The sequence below is a fragment of the Dromiciops gliroides genome, chromosome 6, assembly GCF_019393635.1.
Source record: "Dromiciops gliroides isolate mDroGli1 chromosome 6, mDroGli1.pri, whole genome shotgun sequence".
Lineage (NCBI taxonomy): Eukaryota > Metazoa > Chordata > Mammalia > Microbiotheria > Microbiotheriidae > Dromiciops > Dromiciops gliroides.
In genome coordinates, this window is record NC_057866.1 from 243,643,227 (window position 1) to 243,669,873 (window position 26,647).

At 39.0% G+C, this 26,647-nt stretch overlaps 1 protein-coding gene across 1 annotated transcript; it reads right to left on the reverse strand.

The window, feature by feature from the left end:
• Positions 1 to 4,386: 4,386 nt before the first annotated feature.
• LOC122731497 (alcohol dehydrogenase 1-like) lies at positions 4,387 to 18,902 on the reverse strand. The gene is made up of 9 exons (XM_043971626.1): positions 18,824 to 18,902; positions 16,980 to 17,081; positions 15,019 to 15,157; positions 12,713 to 12,800; positions 12,390 to 12,609; positions 11,932 to 12,192; positions 10,005 to 10,140; positions 5,813 to 5,951; positions 4,387 to 4,508 (listed from the first exon to the last, which is right to left on the reverse strand). Exons 1-9 carry the CDS (start codon positions 18,860 to 18,862, stop codon positions 4,484 to 4,486), a joined length of 1,149 nt encoding a protein of 382 aa, XP_043827561.1. The 5' UTR covers positions 18,863 to 18,902; the 3' UTR covers positions 4,387 to 4,483.
• Between the last annotated feature and the right edge of the window lie 7,745 nt (positions 18,903 to 26,647).

Consider the following 26,647-nt stretch of genomic DNA (forward strand, 5'->3'; position numbering starts at 1 on the left):
TATTTTTGATAAGCATATTCCAAAAAAAAAAAAGAGGGGAACGTTTGTAAAAGTTTTCTTTTTTTCAAAAAAAGTTTTCTTTGAGATTGTGTTGTGCTTAACTTGTATTTAAATATGTTCTGATTTTTCACAAAAGTAATTGTATACTAAGTAAAAAAAAGGGGTATTATTTGAAATTGTTGCATAATTATATATTATATTTTGAGTCAAGGTGCATTCACATTTTTTGCCATCATTTTATTATCCTCAATTTTTAAATCCATATGAGACTTGGATTATGGGAACTTATCATTTAAGACATTAATTGCCTTTATTCTGAGTTATCAGATGCCAGTTGGCCAAGATGCCATCCAATCACAAGAGGAATACATACAAGAGCAGACATTGAACTGTCACATGAGGGGAGACATGCATGAAGTCAAGGTATGGCCGAGGGAATGGCTTTTGACAAATGTTGAGGTTGGATTCTCTTGGTTTAATATTTTATTCTCTTTTTCCCCACAATATTGTACAGATGGCTGGAAGTATTAATCCCACCTATCTCATTCTACACCTGGCTTCTATGCCCCCTCCTATATGCCTGATGCCATGGACATCTCAATCCCATGCATCTGATTAAGTCTGACTCAGTTTCTTCCAATATGTTCGGTGGCATGGACATATATTCCATCCACCTATTTTAAGCCTGGCATACTGTATGGGCAGTACATATTGCTCAAGTGTGGGAATGCTCATATCCCATCATTTCTCTGTTCTTTTATGGTAACCCCCATAATTATCTCAGGTGTCATGATAAATAACAGTGTTGAATTTGGCCTTGACACCTGTTACCAATTATATTAGATTTTAAAATTTCTCATAATGGCATGAGGATAATTAGGCAGATGATGCAAAAAGTGATGAGACAAAGATAAAAATTATTTTTAAAAATTAATATCGCAGTAATTGTCTTTTCAATTACCCTCCATAAGGGGGGACTATAGTAATATTATAATTTTAAAGAATGTTTCAATTTTTGTTTTATTATATGTTTCATGTGTAACAACTAAGATTCTAAATTCGCTTAGACATGTTTTTGAGAACTTTCATTGTTTGATTTGATTATTGACAAAGCTATTTTAAAGTTGTGTTAAGCTCAATTTTGTAGGAAATTTTTTTGGCTGATTACCAGCATCCACACATCAACCCCTGAAAAGATTTCCATTCCACGACTACACCCAGAGGACATCTGAGAAAGACTTTAAGAGACTTTAAATGAACAGTGTTGTTTTGTTGTTGTTGGTTTTTTTTTTCTTTTTCTCTTTCTGTTATAATATACACCATCTGTAACATGTACTCTCTGCAGAGGCCCTCCCTTTGCAAGACCTATGTCAAAGCACGGTTTGTGAGGGACTGCCCCTCTGGATCCCTCTCTCCCTTTTCTATATTGTTATTAACATATTAGTTAGTATAGGTTATTATATTCTGTTATTTTTGACTGTTTCATCAAGGAAACGCCCCTAAACGTAACTCTTGCTAGAGCTTATAATTTATTGGCGACCACTCATTAGATATTTTAGACAGACTAGCTAGAATTTTAGCCTTAACACCGGGCTTCTGTGAAGCCATCCCTTTCATTATTTCTCACGGCATAATAGGATTCTACAAATTAATGTATCATAATTTTTTTCAGCTATTCCACAATTAATGGAAACTTGCTTAGTTTACAATTCTTTGCTGCCATTGCTGCTGCAGTTACTGCTACTACTACTACTAAACTACTACAAAAGTGTTGCTGTAAATATTTGTATATGTAAGTTTTCTTCTTTCTTTAATTTTATTTTCTTTTGGGTGGGGAGTGTGTTGGAGTAGAGGCCTAGCAGTGATATTGCTGGTCAGAAGGCATTCACAATCTGTTGTGACCTAACTATAGATTGCTTTTTAGAAAGGATGATTTTGTAGCTCCAAAATAGTGCTTTGATGTGTCTATTTTCTTGCAGTCACTCAAGCGTTTATCATTTTTGTCAATCTGATGTGTGTAAGGTTCCTCAGAGTTCCTTTAATTGGAATTTCTCTAATTATTAGTGACTTGTAGCATTTTTTCATATGGTTTACATTTTTCTTTTGAAAACTGCCTATCTATCTATCTATCTATCTATCTATCTATCTATCTATCTATCTATCTATCTATCTATCTATCTATAGTACTACTTATCAATAGGGAAATTGCTCTTATTCTTATATATTTGAACCAGTTCCTTCTATATTTTTGAAATGAAACCTTTGTTAGAGAATCTTTTTGCATGTCTTTCCCTCCTTTCTCTTCTCAACCCTTCTTGTGCAACTAAATTATAAATCGAAAGTCTGCTATTGCACAGTGGATAAAGCACCAGCCCTGGATTCAGGAGGACCTGAGTTCAAATCTGGCCTCAGACACTTGACACTTACTAGCTGTGTGACCCTGGGCAAGTCACTTAACCCTCATTGCCTGGCCAAAAAAAAGAAAAGAAAAGAAAAAAAAAGTCTGCTATTAAAAAAAACCCCAAACCTCTCTGGTGATAGTACTGAGATAGTAATAGTTGATAATGGTTATTGTGAGGATAAAATGAAAAACTATTTGTAAACATTCTGTAAGCCTGAAAGTGCTATAGAAATGATATTCTTATTGCTGTTGTTATTCACAGATGTAATGGATTCAGTGAAGTTAGTACTTAGCTTGATGATACACCTCTGGCTCTGGCTAGTTTGTAGAGGTGTTACTCCTCCATCAAATTCTTTTGAACATATTTTGATTTACTTGTATCTGTCCATATTGCAGGAATTGATTTTATTGTCTTTGTATCCCAGAACCTGGAATATAGCAGACTATTTGAATTGGATTGGTCTTGCATATTAAAAGTTGGCTCCAGATTGGTTCTCCTACCACAGTTCTTTGAATTCATATGAACTTTCAGTGATTGTCTTTTGTCCTAAAAGTAATCAAGCAACCGACAGTTAGGAAGGGCCGAGGCACTATGATGGACTCTGAACATATTGGAAAGATGAGGTTCTTCTGCTCTAGAGGAGCTTATATTTTACTTTGGGATACAACTCAGTCAAAGATAAGGATACACTGACTATAAGTGCATGGGGGGGGGGGTGTGCACTAGCAAATAGGGTCATGAGGTTGTTGCTGTTGTTTGTCCTTCATTCTCAAAGAGGACCATGGTATCAAGGTAATGTCATGACTTCCAATGAATTGGATTTAAGTGAGGGAGAGCTGTGCAAGGTCAACAACCTTACTCCCTCCTCCAGAGCCATCTGGGTCCAATGGCAAGATAGACAGCAGAATGACTGGAGATGGCCCTGGCTGTTTAAATGAATCACCCAGGTTCACAGGGTAAGTGTCTGAAGTGAGATTTGAACTCAGGTCCATCCCAACTTCAGGGCCAGTACTCTACCCACTGTACCACCTAGCTGCTTCCAGAAGGAGGTACTATTTCAATTGAGGCTTGAAGGGAACAAGGGTTTCCAAGAGCCAGTAGTATGGAGGGAATGAGGGACAGACTAGACAAAAGTGGGAGCTGGAATGTCATGGTTGTGGTGAAGTTCCACCCTATGCCAGCCTGGGGAAAAGTGAACAGTGGATGGACAAAAGGTGCCAGAAATGTCTTGCTGACAAGTGAGCTATAAGAGGTACTGCCATCTTACCAGGAGTAACTGGGCTAGGGCTTTTACAAAACTCCTCCACAATTGTGTCAGGGGCCATAGAGCTGAGGTCTGTTTTCTTCTCACAGGATGAAACTGGGGAGATGGACCAGCCAGCTGTAACTTTAACAAAGTCCTTAGAATCTGGATTGTCAGGAAGTGTTTGTTGGGGAAGTAAAAGCACAGGATTTTTGTTACTCAGCTGAAAGATGAGGAGTAAAGTCTTTGCTTTGGGCATAGAACTATCCCAGTCAAGATCTAAAAATGCAAGTGTAGTCCTTATGAGACAGTGCAGAATTCGCACTAACTTAAGGATGGGCCTTCGTATTTTTAACTTGTTGGAAACCTTTCCTTATAGGAGAGTATTAACCTATATCGAGATCATTAGACAGAAAAAGATCCAACTCATCAAGAACAAAACCCTCACATTTTTCTCTTTTAAGTTCCAAACCAACTTTGCTATTTTTTTTTTTTTTAGTGAGGCAATTGGGGTTAAACGACTTGCCCAGGGTCACACAGCTAGTAAGTGTTAAGTGTCTGAGGCTGGATTTGAACTCAGGTCCTCCTGACTCCAGGGCCGGTGCTCTATCCACTGAGCCACCTAGCTGCCCCTCCAAACCAACTTTGTACACAGATTTAAAACAAACATCTTTTAATAGCATGATGTTCAGAAGTAATTTATTCCATTTGCTGCTGTTCTAGGAAGTACCAAGTTTCCAACCCCAGTCCTGATCTACAGGAAGACCCCAAGAAGATGATGCTCCAGCAAGGAAGGATGTCTCCTAATATTTGCATTCCCCTTTCATCCACTAGGATCTCAGAACAACAGGACACAGCGAATGCTGAAACATAGAAGTGCAAAAACAATTGTTTAGCCATATGTTTCTGGACATAGACAATTTGGGTGTTTGTATTCCTTGTCTGTGCATTTTTGTTATAAGGGGTTTCTTTTTCTTTTCTTTTCAATTGGAAGGGAAGGAGAGAAAATGAATTCTTCTTAATAGACAAAAGTAAAATAAAATAAAAATTATATTTAAAAAGAATCATCAAGTGCTTTGAACAGCCCCTATTCTCCACTTCCATTTCTGGTCTATCTCCATCAAATATTGCCACCTGAGAAGGGAACAGCAAGTGACCTGGACCTAACATAGTCTCTGGCTTCAACAGTGGAGTGAAGAATCAAAGGCCCCCTTCCTTCTCTTTCCCCTGATGTTGATTCTCTGCACAGATCAATAATCCATCATAGAAGAATGTGGGGTGGGGAAATTTCCTAATATGTATGTTGTATTGAACAGCATCAATAATACACAGCCTAGGTCTCAGAGTATATTAACATTCCAGGGAGAATGTAAGTGATCCAGGGATTCCATCAATGTGGGAGGAAGCCTGAGAATCCAAAGGGTAGAAGCAACATACTGCCTCCCTTTGCCATTGAGCTTCTAAGGTGATGCTCTTGCCACTGCACCATTGATAATGGAAGCCATCACCATGGCTAAATTAGCGGGAAACTCAATAGCATGGAGGACAGCTGATTTTAATAAATATACACAGTCCACAAGAAGGTTTTCCAAGAGTGCTTTAGGTCCCTTGTATAAAATTATTATTTCCCATTTCTCTGCCTGTCATTTAAGATCTTTCACCATCTGGTGCAACCCTACCTTTCAAACCTCCTCTCTCTGTACACACCCCACAAATAATTTCAGACCTGAAGCAATCCTAACATTGCATATTTTCACGTATTTCAATTGAAATTTTCAATGTGTTTACTTATACTTTTAAACTTGCCATGCCAATATTAGTAACAGGAACCTAAATGGTGTATTTAATTTCAAGTTTTCATTTTGATTGACATGTGATCTTCTGAAGATCCCTATAAAATAGGACAGAGAGGGATTATTATGCCAACTTTATATCAAATGATTAAATGGAGGTAGAGTGAGATGAAAGGACAGGCTTTGTTCTATCACACAGCTAACTAGTAGAGAAGTTGGTAGGGGATGCCACATTGCCTGATTCCTCCCTCAGGGCCGCCCTCCCATCTACTTCTAACTCATGTAGGATCTTGTGAGAAGGGATTCCTCATTTTCACTGTAATTTTTTTTTCATATAAATGTCAGGCACAAAGATTACTAAACAAAACTCTTACCATTTTCCTGATTGGAGGAGATCAAACCCTTCCTTGATTTTGATGAAAGGCAATTTATGGCTTATCACTGAGTCCACATCAATCTTCTTTTTCATGTAATCATTCACTAACAAAGGAATATGGTCTCTGGTTTTATACTCTGTCACAGGACAAACAGATAATAATGGTGCATGAACAATTAGGTCACCTCAATGGATCAAGTAAATTCCAATATACTCTACAATAATGAACATAGAACTATCCATTGAGAGTAGTGTAAGAGTCTTCCTTTCATATTCTTTTCCGTACAACACAATAAGCTAATTGATTGCTTAGGAGAAACATTAGAAGGGACTCCTCATGGGTCTCTTGGTCATGATTTACTCTTCATTTCCTGAGTGTTCATGTTACTTCTCTTCTTAAAGATTTTGAATGGCATCCTGCTACCTATTAAATAAAGATCAAATGCGTGATCTGGTCATCCAAAGTTTTACACCATTCTGTGTTTAATTCATCTTACTTAGGATCAAAAACCATAGGGTCACAGATCGGAGAGCTGGAACAGACAAACCGAGTCCAACCTTCTCATTTTACAGATGAAGAAACTGAGGTCCAAAGAGGTTAGTAACTTGCTTAGGATCACACAGTTCAGAAGTGTCTGAGGGAGGATTTGAACTCAGGTCATGTTGCTTCTGAATAGTGCTCTATCCACCACATCACATTACCCCTACACATCCCCTCTGCCACCAAACTAGATCCCTTTCTGTATTCTGCTTTCATACTGTGCTTTCCTACCTCTGCGTCTTTGTTCTATATGGCTAAAAGTTCCTTATTATCCCCTTCTTCTCCAAGCAATCCTCCAAGATCTAGCTCAAATACTATCTTCTACATGAAGATTTCTCCTTTATTTTACTTGGATATGAACTTTTCTTTTTCTTTTTCTTTTTCTTTCCCATCCAATGATTTATTCCAGAGTAGGACTTTGAGGAAGAACCAGATTTGACTTGTTCACAGGACTAGGACCCTTGCTTTGAGCTAGGATTGGCCCTGCACAGCACAGTGTTCATAATCTGTATGCAAGGAATTGAATATTTATTGTATTCAGTGCCCTTTTTTGGTTTCCTCCTTCTTGACTCTCTGCAGCATTCAGAGTTGTTTTTTAAAAGTGTAACAAATCTATTATTTATTTTTAATAGTAAAAACATTTTTGAGTTTCAAATTCTCTCCTTCCCTTTAGCTTCTTGGCCATCTATTGACAAGGCAAGCAATATATACATTATATGTGTGAAATAATGCAAGACATATTTCCATATTTCTATATTTCTAAAACATTCCAAAAAAAAGAACATTTAAAAAGTAAAAAAAACCCAAAACTTCAATTTGTAATAAGATTTTATCAGTTCTTTCTCTAGAAGTGAATAGCATTTTTCAGTGTGTCTTTCAAAATTGACTTGGATCATTGTATTGATTAAGAGGAGCTAAGACTTTCATAGTAGATCATTACTATAACATTGATATTACTGTGTATAATGATCTCTTGATTTTTCTTGCTTCACTCTGCATCAGTTCATAGAGGTCTTCCCAGGTTTTTCTGATACCATCCACCTCATACCACAACTTACTCAGCCATTGCTCCCTTGAGTATCTTCCCAATTTCCAATTCTTTGCCACCACAAAAAGAGTCGCTATATTTTTGTACATATATGTCCTTTTTTTCCTTCTGATTTTTTTGGGCACAGACATAGTAGTGGTATATCTAGATCAAAGGGTATACCCAGTTTTATAGCCCTTTGGGTATAGTTTCAAATTGTTCTCCAGAATGATTGGACTGGTTCACAACTCAAACCAACAGTGCATTAGTTTCTCTATTGTTAAACATCCCCTCCAGCATTTGTAATTTTCCTTTTCTGTTATATTAGAAAATCTGATAGGTGTGAGGTAGTACCTCAGAGTTGTTTTAATATACAATAATGATGGAGACTAGAGCATTTTAAAAATGACTATAGATAGCTTTCATTTTTTTGAAAACTGCCTGTTTATATTCTTTGTCCATTTATCAATTGATGAATGGCTATTATTTTTTGTAAATTTTATATAGTTCCCTGTATGTTTAAGAAATGATGGCTTCATCAAAGAAACTTGATGTAAAAATTTTTGATATTTCCTCATTGTCTATGGTACCTTTTAGCAAAATGTAGTTTCCCTGATTATTTCTTTTAATTAGATCTGCCTTTGCTTTTCGCTTTGTCTGATATCATGATTTCTATCTCTGCCTTTTTTTTTACTTCAGCTGAAATAGAATAGATTCTGCTCCAGCCCTTTATTTTAACTCTGTGTGTGTCTTTCTGTGTCAAGTGTGTCTCTTGTGAATAACATATTGTTGGATTTTAATTTCTATTTCATTATGCTATCCACTTGCTTTTTATGAATAAGTTCATGCTATTCCCATTCATAGTTAAGATTGTGAATTGTGCATTTCTCTCCCTCCTATTGTCTTCTCTTCATCTTTCTCTCTTTTTACCCTGTTCCTCCTCAAAAGTCTGTTTTGCTTCTGACCACTGTTTCCCTTCATCTACCATCCCTTTAATCACCTCATCCACCCCTTTCTTTTATTCTCTTCCATTCCTACTTCCCTGTTGGGTAAGAGAGATGTCTATATAGTCTTTCTTATTTGAACCACTTCTTTGGACAGTGAAGCTTAGGCATTTCCTGTTTTGCCCCCTGTGCCATTTCCCCCCCTCAGTGTAAAAGCATTTCCTTGAATGCCTCTTTTATATGAAATAATTTCCCCCATTCTTCCTTTCTCTTCCCCTCCTCAAAGTGTTTCCTTCTTTTTTATTCCTTAACTTTTTTTGAGACCATCCAAATGTAATCAACTTACACCTTTGCCCTTTGTCTATGTAGACTCCTTCTAACTGCCTAATAATAATAATAAAATTCTAAGAAACGATATCTATCCAAAGGATTCATGATGGAAAATGCTATCCATATCCAGAGAAAGTAGTGGTAGAGGTGGAATGCCAATAAAAGCAAATATTTTCACTTTATTCTTTCCTATTGGTTTGTTCCTGTCTGTTTGTTCCTTCACAACATGACAAATATAGAAATATGATTTATATTATTGCACATACACAAACTATATCAAATTGATTATTGTCTCAGGGGAGAGGGAGAAAAACTTTGAGCTCAACATTTTAAAAAATGAATGTTAGAATTATCTTTACACATAATTGGAACAAATAAAATTCTATTTAAAAATTATGCATATATACATTTATATATCTTCCAGGAAAAGAATATAAATAGTTTAACCCTGATGAGTCCTTTATGATTTTGTTTCCACATTTACCTTTTCATGCTTCTCTTGAGTCTTGAGTTTGAATGTCTGATTTTCTATTTATCTCTGGTCTTTTCAATAGGAATGATTGGAAACCCTCTGTTTCATTAAACATGATTTCCCCCCGAAGGATTATATTCAGTTTTTCTGGGTAGGTTATTATTTGTTATAATCCTAACTCCTTTATCTTCTGGAATAAATGCTTGTGGAATGGTTTATTTACTGACAACAGCCTCAGATGATCATGACCAGTTTTAAGTTGCTTCTAATACTAATCAGTATTTATCATTCTGCTAGATTTTGCTGCTCCTTGCTATACCTTAATAATACTCTTTAGTCAGGGAGGTGCTCGCAAATGTTTAATAATGTTTAATAACTGATTCTCAAAAAAAAATCCCAATTGTAGAGAGGACAGAAATTTTAATTAAATTCACATATTTAACATTTTATCCATCACTTTCTTGAGCCTAGCCAATATAGAAAACAATAAAGCAAGCTCTGATTTGTAACACATTCCAATTTCAGACATGTAAATATTTACACTGAAAACTTAAGAATCAGCTTTTGTGACCTGGCTTAAGGTGCTTCCAGCACATCCACACCTTTAGAAAGGGGATAGAGATACTTTTAGCTTTCTCTATATTGGCTTTCTCTTTACCAGGGCCTAGTATATACCTGGTACATAGGAGATGCTTATTAAGTGTTTATTGTTTCACTGATTTATTGACTGACTTCATTCCTCTCTCTTATTCTATAAATGTTAGCTGCTATATCCATATATCTCAATGAGGGACATGTATGTTGTCCAAGTTTCAGGAAAATTCAAAGGGAACTGTTAGAGTTCAAACCCCTGGTCATTTCAAGTTTTCTTCCTACCTCCTAGCAAGCATCCTTTCAGGATCCGGCCAGACTGTAGCTTTATTGGGTCAAAAGAGAGCTGGGATTTTGTTGGTGATGATCCAATAATAACACAGACACCATAACTCAGGTTGCAGGATTCCAGAGCAGAAACCTAGGGTTAACAATACAATTGTGAGTACTTCAGTCCCATCTCTAGGTCACATAGAGTTATTCCATTGTGAAGCTCACTGTCATGAGAACCAATAGAATTAATGCCTAGTTTAAGCCACATCCTATTCATTTGAGCCACATGAGTTAGATTGGATCATAAACTCCCATTTCTTGATTGGGGTAATGTGTCAAACTAGGTGACATTTGCCTTGGGGTGTCCCTTGTCACCTGCTTTCCCTTTCCCTGTGCTTTATCCCTCATTCCAATTCTTTTGAAGAAAATATATCTTTAAATAATTAGAGTATGTCTTCATTTGTCTGCATCCTAACTTGCTTGAGGCATGTCATGGAGTATTTGTTGTAGCTCATGCCTCTCATGTCTACTCCCTCTATACCCTTTCTTCTACTTCCCTTCTTTCTCTCTACTACCATTTGTCTGTTCTGTTTCTTCCTCTGTCTCATGTCTTTCTACCTACATTCCCATCCCTTTAGTGTTCCTTCCTTCTTTTGTCTATTACATTTCTTGACAGGCAGGGTCAGGAAGAGAGGGAAAGAGAAGCCAAGATATAGACTAGCAGAGAGAAAAAGTGATGGAGACTGAAAAAAAACATGAAAGGATAAGGAGAGAGAGAGAGAGAGAGAGAGAGAGAGAGATTGGACCTAAAAGACAGTGACAGAGACAGAGAGAGAGAATGTGAGACAAAGAATATGAGGGACTGAGACAGCAACGGAGACATTATGAGAGAGAAAGGAGGAAAGATCTTGAGAGGAAGAAAGAGAGACAGAGACAGAGACACAGGTATAGAGATTGAGACACAGAAACATGCAGAGACAGAAAGAGAGACACAGAGAGATTTTGTTTTTGTTTTTTGTTTTGTTTTGTGGGGCAATGAGGGTTAAGTGACTTGCCCAGGGTCACAACACAGAGAGATTTTTATTGTAGACTAGGCTTTTAGAGCATGCCCAGTTTGATTAACTGTCTTTAAAACTGGTGAGACTGAGGTGTTCCCTCTCTTTCCCACCATCTTTTCATCTGCACTCTTTTCAGTGACCTTTATGGGTTGTGCCCAATTTGGATGCATGAACTGAATAGGTGAGAAGGGAAAAGCAAGTGGTGCTTGTTTCTGTTCTTTGTGGTTTGTCCTCAGTTTCAAGTGCCAGAGGTGATCCTCCTAGAGCTGAGAATGAGCCATGGTGACTTTGGAACCAGGAGTCCAGGTGGGGTGATGTAGTCAGCCAGCCAAGCATGGAAACCCTGAGAAGTTGGAGTGCTTGGGACTCAATCCTTGGGTGAGGTTTGATCTTAGAACTGGGGCTATGCTTTCTAGGAACTAAAGTATGGAACTAATCTCCTCCCCTCCCTAGAGAATGAGGTGGTGCAGAGGGGGAAAAGCATTATACCACCCCTTTGTTGGGGGGGAGAGAGGCTAGAGATATCTCTTTATCCTCCCTTTGAGCCACACAATGATACCTCCATGCCACATGTCGGAGACAGCCCTTTCTACATGTAGGGACTCATCTCTGATTGGTCCTCTGTATATTTATTAATGCTTTTTTTTTGGTCCTTCATATATTTAAACTTTGTGTACTATAATGCTATATCACTGGGTACAATGGGTGGTTACAATGACTTCAAAACATTCCATTACACAGAACACTGAAATTAATTCTTCATGTTTATTTGGTTATTTTTTTTTCTTTTAAGTGCAAATTTTTGGTAAAGTTCAATTAGTTTACTATGTGGCTACTTGCTGACCTAAAACACCTTCTCTCTGTGCCCACAGATAACATACCATGGTTTCGATAGTGCCAATCGCCTCAAAGGTAAAGTCAGCACCAAATCCAGTCATTTCCACCACCACCTCTTGGATGGGCTTCTTGAAGTTTCGAGGATTAAGGCAATCAGTGACCCCAAGAGCTTTTGCTCTGGCAAATTTCCCTTCGTTGATGTCAATGCCAATGATCCTGGCAGCACCAGCTGCTTTGCACCCCAGAACAACTGCAGAGCCAACACCTCCAAGTCCAAAGACCACACAGGTGGACCCAGGGGTAACCTGTACATGAAAGAGACAAATTCCTAGTGAGACTCCAGTGAAACATGCCTGCATCCTCAAAGGAGAAGCCATTTTCTGCACAGTCGGCCTGAGTCTTTACAAGGCTACTTCCTTGACCATTTTGCTTGGTTCAGCCATGTCTTGGCATTGATTAGGGAAAGTCTTGTCCACAGAACTGCCCGTCAAAATATGCTCACCTGTGCTGTATTAACTGCAGCTCCATAGCCTGTTGGGATTGCACAGGCTATTATACACACATTCTCCAAGGGTGCAGCATCATTAATTTTTACTACTGAGATCTCATGCATCACAGTGTATTCAGTAAATGTACTTGTTCCAAAAAAGTTATGCACTTTCCTTCCTCTGCATGTAAATCTGCTGGTACCATCAAGCATCAATCCAACAGGAGAAAATATACTATTCCAGGGAGACAAACAGACACAGATCCACACAAAGAGAAATGAGATCCATCAGCTCTGGGTAAAAGTGTTAGTAGAATTAGTGATAGGAGGGCACTTACTCTTCCTTCAGGCAACAGTTGCCTTTGGCATGTAAGCAGGAGTCACATTTTCGGCATTGAGGTACTGCAGTCAATAAGACTTTATCTCCTAGGGAAGAAAACAGAACAAAATGATCATTATCGTGGATAAAAAGAAAAATTGAATAGCATCAAAATAATGTGGAGACGATTCAGCAAGTTGTATATATTGGATTTCATAAAAATACCTCACAAAGTTCGAATGAACGTTTGTCCCTTGACTAGCACTAGACCCTCACTCTATTTTACTTCCTCTCTGTATCAATCACTTAAAAATTTTTTGGGGGGGATGGGGCAATGGGGGTTAAGTGACTTGCCCAGGGTCACACAGCTATCAAGTGTCAATATCTGAGGTCGGATATGAAATCAGGTCCTCCTGAATCCAAGGCCAATGCTTTATCTATTGCGCCACCAGCTACCCCAATCAATCACTTTTGTAATTTTTTCCCCAGACTTATCAGTGAGCTGATCCTGCCCTCTCATGAATTGCCTCCTTCCTTGTCAAATCCAATGGTCTGTTTTCAAACCTCATCTTTCTTGTCCTGTCTCCAGAATTTAATGCTTCTGACCAGTGTCTCTTTTTTCTTTTGGGGAGGGGAATTTCCAAGAAACAAAACCATGTTTAAAGCTGTGGTGGGCAGGGGGCTTTTGGTTGTTGCCTGGTGCTGAGAGAGAGAGAGAAAGAGAGAGAGAGAGAGAGAGAGAGAGAGAGAGAGAGAGAGAGAGAGAGAGAGAGAGAGAGAGAGCAACTGTGCAGTCTGAATTCTGGTTTTATAACAGTGAAAACTCCTGGGGTGGATCTGTGAGTGAAAAGTCCAAAGGAAAGCACTACCTGCTCCCTTTTGGGAGCTGAAATTGATCTTCAGGGCTTTGATATGGGATAAAGGGATGTATGGACAAAGGGGAGAAGTCAGTGGGATGGGAAACCGGAGCCCTGAGATTTGATAGAGGTATAACTGACCAATGGACTAATGTAAAATCATTGGCTCTCAACCACAAAGGGGTAGAGCTGAGGGGCAACATCCAATTTTCTTTTTCCTGAAAGGCAAAACAAGGCACAGAGAGCTAGGAGGATGCCCCAGAATGCCCTCTGATGCTAGAGCAGGAAGCACCTGGAAAACTTTCTTTTGATTTCTCCTGAAGGTGGGCCCTAGGAGTTGTCTGGACAGGCTGACACTAAGCATGGTTTCCGTCATAGATCAAAAACTGTGCTAGGAATTTTCACTTTTCTTTCTCTCTTGCTTCAGGCACATGCATTTGATTTTGCTTTTGACCTTTGAAGGGATTTTCCTCCATGGGACATAAGGGGGAAGGGAAAGGAACAAGCATTTATTAAGCACTTAACTCTATAGCAGACACTGTGCTAAGCCCCTGACAAGTATTATCTCATTTGATCTTCACATCACACCTGTGAGAGAGATCAGTTATTCTTCTCATTTTCCAGTTGAAGGAACCAAGGCAGAAAAAGGCTAAATGACTTGCTCAGTCATATAGCTAGTGTTTCAAACTGGATTTGAACTCAGGTACTCCTGACTCCAGGGCCGGTGCTCTATCCACTGCGCCACCTAGCTGCCCCTATCCAGTCTTGCCAAAGCATCCAGGAGGGGGAATTGCAGAAGCTACTGTGATCTGGGTGCCATCCCTACACTTTGTAGTTCAAATCCAAGACTCATTTTACATCCTCTGCCTGAGTTTCCTCCATTACTGACTTATATACAGGCATAGACAGACTGCCCTTTCCCTCACTTCTTCCCAGGTTCTTTGTCTGAGGGGCACAGTCTCTGCATCTAGAGAAATTACATTCAACTAGTTCCTAGTTAAGAAATATTATTTGACTATAAGACCTTTTGCTTGGATACAAAATTAAGACAGACACACTGGTACTTTTTTGTTGTTTTGGGTTTTTTTTCTGGTGCAATGAGGGTTAAGTGACTTGCCCAGAATCACATAGCTAGTAAGTGTTAAGTGTGTGAGGTCGAATTTGAACTTGGGTTCTCCTGAATCCAGGGCCGGTGCTTCATCCACTGTGCCACCTAGCTGCCCTCAATAAAGGTACTTTTTAAAAGTAAAAAAAAAAAAAAAAGACAGACAGTTTTTTTACACTTGGGAATGTTTGTAATCTAGCAGAAGACATTGCAATGTGACAGTATCACCAAGTCTCTTCCATATCTGTTTTATAATCTACTTAGATATCTGTTAATCTACTTCAAAATTTCCTTTTGGTAGAGAATTTGATCATTTTTTTAGAGAGGCAGAAAAGAGAAGCTTCTGACATCAAACATCCTCACCTGGTTTGACACTGCTCACACCTTCTCCAATACTTTCTACTACCCCAGCTCCTTCGTGTCCCAGAATTGCAGGTAAAGGTGTTTTTAATGTTCCTTCTATTATGTGATTATCTGTACCACAGATTCCTGAAGATATAACCTGCATGACAATTCAATGATATCAAATACAATAGATAATTTTCTTTCTACAATATTAGAGATTCACTGAAAGCTAGCATATGTCAACTTGCATAATATATTTGAAAACCCTATAACACCAGATGTTTAAAGTTTCTTATCTATAATCCTCTTTCTTATTCTATATATATGAGAATGTTTGTGTTTGTAAAAGTGGGGAGTCGGGGCAGCTAGGTAGTCCAGTTGGTAGAGCACCAGCCCTGGAGTCAGGAGGACTTGAGTTCAAATTTGGCCTCTGACACTTGTCACTTGGTGACCCTTGATATCCCTAATTCCCTTCAAAAAGTAAGCAAGCAAACAAACAAACAGCCCTGGGGAGTTTAGAGAAAGGAATTCATAGGTTCTTACATTTGCAGAGGGCAAAAGATTTGATAGCAACTCATATTTCAAGAGTGTTTTAATGTTTCTTGAGCACTTACCTCACAACGACCCTGTGATGTGTTTAGTGCAGTTAGGGTAACCTCCTTGTTTCTACAGATAAGGACAAGGAGGCTCTGAGAGGTTGCTTGCCACAGCTATTCAACTTTGCGGGGCAGGATTCCAATTCAGTGCTCTGTCTCTCTGTCTCTGTCTCTGTCTGTCTCTCTCTCGACTCCATCCCTGTCTTTCAGTGTTTTTTTTTGGGGGGGGGCAATGAGGGTTAAGTGACTTGCCCAGGGCCACACAGCTAGTAAGTGTCAAGTGCCTGAGACTGGATTTGAACTCGGGTCCTCCTGAATTCTGGGCTGGTGTTTTATCCATTGTGCTACCTAGCTGCCCCCCCCCCCGCCCCTGCAGTCTTTATTGTTGTCTTTCTTCTTTAATATTTGGAGTTAGGTGGCCTGCTGGATTTGATTCTAGATATGCAAATTCATTCATTGTGTTTGTGATGGGGTTATTCCAACCTAGAACCAATAAATTGCATCTTTTCAATTTTCCCAAGGAAATTGGAACAGCTGAGGAGAGTTGAATAGCTATATATGGCTGTTTGTATAAATATGTGTGTATACATACATACATATACACATACATATATATATATACATTTGCATGCTTATATAAATACACTATGGCAAATTATATTAGACATATTTTAGGATTTGATCCTCCATAGGTGAGGACCAACAACAAAATCTGCACCTGTCCTAGGACCTCCAGGTTTGAGGGTTCCCCTGCTCCTTTTTGCATTATAAATTATATTGTCATTGATGACATCCAGGCAGTTGCCCCCTGACTTTGTTGTCCTAGGTATCACCTGTTCTTTTTGTGGCCCAGTTATCCTCAGATGGTTGGTTGAGGTATGAGCAAGGAAGACTGGGAAAGCATGCAGTTCTAAAGAGAACCAGCAAAACTGCTATTTGAAAATTCCACAGATTCTGTTCTGGTTCTGGTGAACTTCCTGTCTTTTCTCCAGTCCCTTGGCTGACATTCTTAGCTTGATCAGACAGATCTAACCTAATGCATGTTATGGCTGATAAAACAAGCTGTACCCTTCACCCCAGTTTGTTGTTCAGTCATGCCTGACTCTTCATGACCCCATCTGAGGTTTTCTTGGCAAAGATACTGGAGTGGTTTCTCATTTCCTTCTCCAGATCATTTTACAGATGAGCAAACTGAGACAAACAGTGTTAAGTGTCTGTGGTCGGATTTGAAGGGAGGCAGTCTAAACAGGGAAGATGAATGAACTTTTGAATGATGGAAAAAAGACATATATAGGTCTAAAACCTCTATGTCTTCATTTTCTGAGACAGGAATTTCTATTGAGTTTTTAATCATTAGGAGATAATCATAAATAACAACTTTACCTTAATTCGAACTTCTCCAGCCTTTGGTGGATCCACTTCTACTTCCTCAATAGACAAGGGAGCATTACTTCTCCAAGCAATGGCTGCCCTGCATATGATAACCTATGCAATCAATAGAACAGTACAAGACTGGATATATTCCGAAGTCATGCTTGACATCTATTACTAAAGACATGCTAATTCTCTCTCTTGGTATCTTTTCAAAGTGGGGATGGTTTCCTAACCCATACATTTTTGTTAAATTCAAAAATGGAGATCTCAAGGAAGGAAAGAAGTAGTTGAGAAGTGCTTACTGAGTGCCAAGTACTGTGCTAAGAGCCTTACAAATATTCTCTCATTTGATCCTCACAACAACCCCAGGAATTAGGTGCTACTGTTATCCTCATTTTACAGATGAGGAAACTGAGGCAGACAGAGGCTTTCTTGATTTGAATTTGGGTCTTCTTGGCTCCAGGTTCAGCACCGTATCTATTGCACCATTGACTAGATATTATATCATGACAGTAGCCAATGTACATAATTTAGAACATGGATTTCTTTCTACACTTGCTGCTGGATGAAATTTGCTTAGGTTGATAGTTTTTCAGTCATGTGCTTTACACATTTCCACAACTTTTGTGTATTGGAAAGCATAAAAGATCTAGTATGTGAAGCCCTGATTTCACACCTCGCCTCTACCATTTGTAAATCAGATGACCTGGAACGAGTCCCTCATCTCTCTCGGGCTCAGGTCTTCTGTGAAATGGGAATCCTAATCCCTGTTCTCCTGTGTCACAACAGGATTGGTGAGAGCCTCAAAGAAATAGAGTGTACGGAAATGTCTTTGTTAATTATGTGCTATATGAATGTGAATCGTTCCTTCCAGCGGTTAAACTTTCAAGAGAGCAGAATTGAGAATGAAGGGTCTAAACTTTTGCAGGATAATCAGTACTTCTTACCTCACTCCATAGCTGAGAAGACAGGAATCCATCACCATCGTATAATCATAAAAATATAGATGTTCTGTTTCGCTCAGGAAAAGCAACCCCCTAAAAATGCTCAGGATTTTACATTCTTTTCTTTTCATCTAGGGGCAGGACCCTTTGTGATCCTTTCTTTCCTTAAGGTTTCATCTTCCCATACTTATTCTTACCACACTTGCTTTGTATGCCCAATAAATGTCATACTGTCCCCCAATTCATCATTTTGGGGGAAGTTTTTTGAGAGCGGGTGGATCTCTGTTTTTATCACTATATGCGACTCTCTATGCGGACTCCACCAATGCAGATCAGCAATTCTCCTGCTGTAGTTTTAGAACTGGAAGAGATTTTTTGGACTCACTTAATCCAAGACCTTTATTTTATAGATGACTAAAGTGAGACCCAAAGTCATGAAGGTGGTAAGTGACAGAGCCAGGATTTGAGACCAGGGCCCTCTGATTCCAAACCCAACACTCCCACTCTACCTTGCCTGAAGTCCTAAGAAATCAAGTGATTCGTCCTCGGATGCCCCACTGTTATGTATGGTAGGACTTGAACTCAGGTCTTCCTGACTCTAGCTCTATCACTCTATCAATGCAAATTAGAGATGATTAGATTTAAAAACATTATCCAAAGGATTTTTACCAAAGGATTTCTTTAAAGAGAAAGAGCTTTTTTTTTTTGCAATAAAGTTCATATTTTAAAATAATTTGATTCACAAAAGATGATCAGTAATACATCAATAATAATCATTCTTGCCTATATGAGTAACTCAATATGATTTTTTAAGATAAAGTTCTTCAGTTAGTGAGATCACCACTCCTCTCTCTACTTTATAAAACTGAAGTATGAGAATAAATTTCCTGAAATACACTGTCTACTTACCTTGCCAGTAGTTTCCACAGACAATTTAGCTGGCTTCATCTTTCTGCCTCAAAAGCACCAGAGCAAAACAGAAATCCTCTGACTGTCTTGCTGAGAGGAAACCTTTCCTCTACTTATAGTTCCTATAAACATCAAAGCTCTTTATTTGTTGCATAATTGTGTGCTCGTTAAAGGAGTGAGAAAATCAAGAGATGAGGAGATGAGAGAGGAATCAAAGGAAGGATAGAGGAGGTACAAAGAAGTTAGAAGAGAGGAGAGGAGGAGGGAGGGACATGGTAAGGATTTTCGAGCTTGAAGAATAAGATGGGGTATAAGGGAGAATGCTAATGGAGGGAGAAAAGGAAAATGAAGGAAAGCTATGTAGATGGAATAAGGAAGACATCATTGGAAAGAACACTGTTTCTGGAATCAGAAGACCTTGGTTCAAATCTCACCTCTAGTACTTAATCCTTGTGTGACCTTCAAAACCCCATGCCTCAGTTCCCCTTTCTGTAAATAAGATTGTTGCATGGTCTCCTGTGATTCTAGATCTATGATATGACATGATATAAAATGAGATAAGTAAAGAACATAGTGAGGAAGGAAAATGAATGAATAGAAAACCATTTCTTGAACACTTTGTGCCAAATGTCCTGCTGAGTGCTTGGGATATAATTGATTTTGGGAGATATATTTTGTTTTTGTATAGTCTACTCTTCTGCTCCTCCACATCCCTTCTTCTCTTTCCTGTCAAAGAGCCATCTCATTTAAGAAGGACTTTTTTTTTTTTTTTTAGTGAGGCAATTGGGGTTAAGTGACTTGCCCAGGGTCACACAGCTAGTAAGTGTTAAGTGTCTGAGGCCGAATTTGAACTCAGGTACTCCTGACTCCAGGGCCGGTGCTCTATCCACTGCGCCACCTAGCTGCCCCAAGAAGGACTTTTTTTGAAAAGGGAAGGAGAAAAAAAAAGGAAAAAATGGGGGAAAGAGAAAACAAAAATCAGTAAAACCTATCAGTACATCACCCCCCCCATCTGTTATGTGAAATATTCCATGCCCATGGACCCCCACCTCTGAGTAGAGGTCAGGTGTCTTGTTCCAATTTTTCTTCGAGGCCAAGCTTTCTCATCATAATTTTACAACATTCACTTTTATTTGTTTTGTGGTTTTTCTTTCCATTTACATTGTTCTAGTCACTGTGCATACTGTTTTCCTTGATTCACTTCATTTTGCACCAGTTTATGGAAGTCCATGCTTTTCTGTATTCATCCTGTTTATTCTTTCTTATGACTTACTAATAGTAAATTACATTCATGTACCAGAATTTATTTAGCCTTTCCCAGCTTGATGGGTGTCCACTTTGTTTCTAGCACAAATAATTCTGCTCCAAGTATTTGGTATATACAGTCTTTCTTTTTTTCTTCTGTGACCTCCACAGGCTATATGCTTAGCAATGAAATCTCTGGGTCAAATGATATGACCATGTTAGTTGATTTATTTACATTAATACAAAGTGCTTTCCAGAATGGTTGTATCAATTCACAGCTCCCCTCAAAATGTGGTTTGCATGTGCCTGTCTTTTGACAACCTCTCCAACATTGACCATTACTGTTTTCTTGCCACCTTTGCCAATTTGCTGGTGTGAAATGAAACCTCAGAGCTGTTTTAATGTGTATTTGTCTTATAATTAGTTGTTTGGAGCATTTTTTTTTCTTTCATAAGGTTGTTAATAGTTTTTACTACTTTTAAAAACTGTTGGGGCAGCTAGATGGCGCAGTGGATAGAGCACCGGCCTTGGATTCAGGAGTACCTGAGTTCAAATTCGGCCTCAGACACTTAACACTTACTAGCTGTGTGACCCTGGGCAAGTCACTTAACCCCAAATGCCTCACCAAAAATACCCCAAAAAACAAACAAACAAAAAATCTGTTCATATTCTTGTACCACATTTATTTGGGAATGGCCTTTGACCTTATATATTATTTTGTGTGTGTTTGTATATGTGTGTTCATGTGTACATACATGTGCATGTATGCGCGTTGGGCTGTGCATGCATATGTATGTATGCATACATGTATATATGTATGTATGTAAAGAAGTAGACTGCTTCCCATGTTATCCAAAATTCATTAATTTTGTTTGTACAAAAATTTTTCAATTTCATGAAATCAAAATGATCTATTTTGTCTTTTCTAATTTTGACTTTTTTCCCATTTAAAATAAAGTTATCTTTAATTTTCAGGTCTCCTATCCCTTTTGAATTTAATGTGGAACAAGGTGTAACATGTTAAGCTGAACCTGATTTCTGCCAGGATTGCTTTCCAGTTTTCCCAGCAGTTCTTAGCAAATAAAGAATCCTTTATTAGGCACTTTATGTGTTGGGGCTTATTGAAAACTGAATTATTGAATCCAATGGTTTCTGATTTTTCCTTTTTGTCTTTTCCATTAATTTACTTTTCTGTTTTTTGACCAGTACTGTTTTTTTAAAAAAATTTTATTTAAAATTTTTTTCCAGTACTGTTTTGTAATGTAGTTTGCTGTCTATAAGTGCTATTCTCTCTTCATTTACTTGTTCCATCATTTCCTTTGATGGTCTATGTTTTTTGTTCCTTCAAAAGAACTTTGTTATTTATAAATTAATGTTGGTCGTATTGCCATTTTTATTATATTGGTACAGCTTAGGCAGGAGAGGTTCTGATTCACAGCAATTCTCGGCCGGGACCTGCCAATCACAGAGAAACTTTAGTCTTACTGCTCACTTGGCTTCTGGGTCACTCTTTGTCTTTCTTCATTACAATGTAAAATCTTTGAAAGTGAGGATCAAATGCCTAATTGTTCTCTCTTTCTCCTTCCCTTCTTCCCTTCTCTCCCTCTCTCTTTTTCATTAATTCATATCTTTATCTATTTAGGCCGTTTCTTATTTCTTTAAGGATAATTGAATCTAGTCCCTTATGGAACTAACTTTCTAATGGGGGAGACCATGTTCAAACAACTTATTGTTGTTGTTTGTCCTTCCCTCTCTAAGAAGATCATGACTTCAGGATGCCGTCATGACTTGCTCGGTCACCAGTCTCACTCTCTCCTCCGCAGCTACCTGAATCCAGTGACAAGATATACATCAGGATGACTGGAGATGGCTCTGGATGTTTAAGACAATTGTGTTTATGTGACTTGCCCAGGGTCACACAGCTAGCAAGTGTCTGAGGTGAGATTTGAATTCAGGTCCTCCCAATTTCAGCCGCCCTTCAAACAATTATGTATATAAAAAAACATGTACAATGTGAATGGAAGGTGATCTCCTAGGGAAGTAACTGTGGGTGTCAGGGAAGGGCCTTAAAAAGTGGTTTTTCTATAGAAATGGGAATTTGAGCCAATCATAAAATCTAGGAGTCTGAGTTGAGGAGCATTGTATTGAATGTGATTTTTTGGATGGACTCCCAATTATTTTATGCATTTTGTAGATCTTTGGAATGAGACACCCCTTTCTATTAGTGCCTCGCGGCAATAAAATTTGTGGTTATTATACAGACATCCTATTGGATTTTATGGGTTTATTTTGTAACCTGAAACTTTGTTGAATCTATTAGTTTTGAAGCCTAAACATCAGGGCCAGAGGGGGCTAATTTGTTTGGGAAGTCACGGGGATAATGAGTGAATGGAGCTATAGGGGAGTATAGGAACAAGGGCAGAATTGATTTGATTGTGGTTCCCAAACTGGAAAGTAAGGTGGGATTGGAGGATATGGAATTCAGGATGGCTGGAGAATAGGCAGTAGAGGGGCACCTAGGTGGCACAGTGGGTAGAGTACCGGCCCTGGATTCAGGAGGACCTGAGTTCAAATCTGGCCTCAGACACTTGACACTTACTATCTTCGTGACCCTGGGCAAGTCACTTAACCCCAAGTGCCTCACCAAAAGAGAGAGAGAGAGAGAGAGACAGAGAGAGAGAGAGAGAGAGAGAGAGAGAGAGAGAGAGACAGAGAGAGAGAGACAGAGACAGAGACAGAGAGACAGAGATAGAGACAGAGAGACAGAGAGAGAGAGACAGAGAGAAGGAAGCAGAGGGAAACACAGCTGGGGTAAATTGCCAGCCTCAGGGGAGGCGGCGGTGGTGGTGGTGGTGGTGGTGGTGTGTGTGTATGTGTGTGTGTGTGTGTGTGTGTGTGTGTGTGTGTGTGTGTGTGTGTGTGTGTGTGTTGGTACAGAGTGTTTATGGGGGTGCAGGAAGGGGTAGGCAATTGTCATGAGGGAAATAGGGGATGTGGGAGTCCTTAGGTATTCCTCTTTACAGAATTGTACCTCCCTCTAGCGAACAATCCAATCAGAATAAAATAGTCTTTTATTTCAGTGCTTAGAGAAAGTGACCAAGAGGGAAGTCAAAGACTTTGCCTTGAGGGGAGGAGCTATCTTAGAGAAATCTTGCTCATCCAACAGAAGAAAGGCAAAAGCTTTTATTAGATGGTAGATGGGGTGACCACCACCTGACAGTGGAGGGGTGGTGGTCCTGACTTCTAGAGTTATCTCTGTATCCTGGCAGTGGTCAGGCAGCAGCCATACCTAATGGGTTGATCTCCCTTACTTCTCCTTCTCCTTCTCCTTCTCCTTCTCCTTCTCCTTCTCCTTCTCCTTCTCCTTCTCCTTCTCCTTCTCCTTCTCCTTCTCCTTCTCCTTCTCCTTCTCCTTCTCCTTCTCCTTCTCCTTCTCCTTCTCCTTCTCCTTCTCCTTCTCCTTCTCCTTCTCCTTCTCCTTCTCCTTCTCCTTCTCCTTCTCCTTCTCCTTCTCCTTCTCCTTCTCCTTCTCCTTCTCCTTCTCCTTCTCCTTCTCCTTCTCCTTCTCCTTCTCCTTCTCCTTCTGGCCAGTGCTTTATACACCGAGTCACCTAGCTGCCCCTAACAATATTGCTTTATGAAGGATTTTGAATGAACAATTTATTTTTATTATTATAAATACCCAAATTAATTTTAAGGGATAAATGAAGAAAGATGTTATCTGCACTCAGAGAAAGAACTGAGAAATAGAAGTATGCATGGTATAATTTTACACATGCACACACACAAACATATATATGAATATATGTATATATACATACACACATATTTTGTGTCTAATAGTGGCTGTTATAGGCCCAGTGTACCCCATGCCAGTAGCCATCTCTAGGATGAGGGGAGGGGAGGAAGGAAAAAAAAGGGGGGAAAAAGGGCACTTACATGATAATTTTATTGTTTATTTGAAAGGAATATCAAGTTGTGCATATTAGATTTGCAGTTTCATGTGCAATCATCTTTTTTATTGTACTATGTTATAGAAATGCTTTGTTTAATTCCATAGATTAAAAGTAAAATAAATTTTAAAAGAACTTGTTTATGTTAAAATAATTTCTTAGCAGAATTGAAGTCAGAAATATTAAGGCATGGCTGGATCTTATTAACAGTGATCTCCCTTGGCCTTACTTTTAAGAACATAACATGTAATTTATGAAACTAGATTGAGAAATTGAAGGGGTAGCTGGGAGAATAGATCCTGGTTTGCTTCTCTTTCCCCAAGGACTATGCTGTAGGATGTAGCTCTAAGTGTGTCTGAGAAACCCAGACAGTTCCTTGCCCCAGTTCTGTTCTCAGAGCGCTGGAAACATTCCATTCCACGCTGGCTGATTTTCAGTTCTTTCTGTGAATCCCCTTATATTTGGCACACTTCTCCCTATTCTCGGCTGAGGTGCTCAGTTTTCATGGGTAGTTCCTCTTTACCTATTAACTTCCTGTTTACACTATTCTTTTCATGCACTTCCTCATTCCTTCACCTCAGCTGCAAAAATTAGAGCTGACCCTTCATAGTGTCCTCTGATGCATGAGCTATGTGGATCCTGGGGTGGGGGAAGTCCTTGGTCAGCTCAGGTCATTGAATATTTGATGGAGCAGCTCTGATTCATCCTCATGAGCTCTCTAAGGATGTACATGTGACTCCTATTACCTGAAAGAGTCCCTTCCACCCTGCAATTAGTGTTAATGACACACCTGGAGGCAAGATTAAGGGAGAGTCTGGGATGCTCTTATGCAAGTGAGGGCTAGTTCTTGTCAATTTGACTCAAGTTGACATGGCCGATTTGGTCAGCCATTCACTTGTTCTCAATGTTTGGCAAATATGCAGATACTAAATCTAGATGAATAAAATTTTATATGAATGAACTATACCTTGATGCAGAGAAAAGATAATCAAGTTTGAAGAAGACCTGAATTTAAATTCTAGCTTTAATATCTGAGAGTTATGTGATTTTGGGCAAGCGCTCTCTGAATCTTTTGTTCTTCACTTGTATGATGGCTTAATAATATTGGCATTGACCCTATAATTTTGGGATTGTGAAGAGGGAAATAACTGCTTTGGAGCTATGGATATTGGTCCACTCCTGGAATGGATCTGTGATGCTATTTTTGAGGGGGGCTGCATAGGGGATCTACTTAACATCTTGGGGAATGTGCATCAAGAACTTTGACTAAAAAATCACCTTGTATTTATTTTATATACCTAAAATTTTAAAATGTATAGATATATTTACATTACAACAGGGGAGGGAGGATGCTGTTCTAGAGAAAATGGGACAGCTTGTCCTCATCCATTCTTACACCTGGGACCCCTCTCTTCTCCTGATGACATGCAAAATCTAGACCAGAGAATCCTTTAGGGAGAGACCCAGCTGGGTCTCTCCATGAGGTCAGTGTTAGTGTATTACTTGGGAGTCTTGGGTCTTCTCTCTTGGATGCACTAAAAATTCAGCAGCTACTCACAGGCCCAGCCCTGTTACTAATTGGTACAGAAGCTTTGATCCATTCCAATTCTGACCTGAGTTTGACTCTCCTTAGGGGCTCATATTAGGCTTAGTGTAGGCACTTATTATCACTAGTCCCACTGTAGCTCAGAAATGGATTGCTTGAGTTCTGTTATTAATTTCACCTTTGCTGTGTATTTTATTCCCATTAACAAAACCTGATTCGTTTGTGGAAAAGAGGCTGTTAACCTCCTTTCTTATTGGCCAGGGAGAAATAACTAAAAAGGCAGTTCAGAAGGGAGGAAGTTTTGGACCTAGAGATCCCTCATTATTTTCCAAACCCCAATATTACGGGGAGCCACCCAATTAACTCTCCACATATTAAATTTGGCCCCTACAGTGCCCAGGTACTTTCAGCATCCATGGCACTTAGCACTGCTTGAGTTCAGCAGGCTTGGAAGGCTGCTTTATATATATTTGAATCTATTTATACATACTACCCCTTCCCTCCAATAGAATGGAAGCTCCTTAAGGGAAGGACCTGGTTTTTTTTGTTTTTTTTTTTAGGCAATTGGGGTTAAATGATTTGCCCAGGGTCACATAGCTAGTAAGTATCTGATGCTGCATTTGAATTCAGGTCCTCCTGACTCCAGGGCTGGTGTTCTATTCTAAAATGCATCAACATGAAAATAGGATTACCAATTTTACTGAAGGATAACTATATTATTATTATTATTAATTTTTTTTTAGTGAGGCAATTGGGGTTAAGTGACTTGCCCAGGGTCACACAGCTAGTAATTGTTAAGTGTCTGAGGCTGGATTTGAACTCAGGTACTCCTGAATCCAGGGGCCGGTGCTCTATCCATTGCGCCACCTAGCTGCTCCTAAGCCCATTGCTTTTGAGTGATTATGGATGTTATTCAGAAGGCCCTATATAGTGTCTGGAGGCTTGATGCCATCAATACATCAATTGTAAATAGAAACCTCAATACAGCCTTTCTATCAATAGGGATACTTTCTTCTGTTTGGATTTGTGTATGGCATTTCCTCCATGCTACTGGTACACAGTTTGGGTTAGTGTTTGAAT

Coding starts and splice junctions, on each gene's coding strand:
- LOC122731497 (XM_043971626.1), bottom strand. CDS start 18,862: ATGAAGCCAGCTAAATTGTCTGTGGAAACTACTGGCAAG. Junction 17,082..18,823: donor CTGTGGAAACTACTGGCAAG/GTAAGTAGACAG, acceptor TTGATTGCATAG/GTTATCATATGCAGGGCAGC. Junction 12,610..12,712: donor AACTGTTGCCTGAAGGAAGA/GTAAGTGCCCTC, acceptor TCCCTGGAATAG/TATATTTTCTCCTGTTGGAT.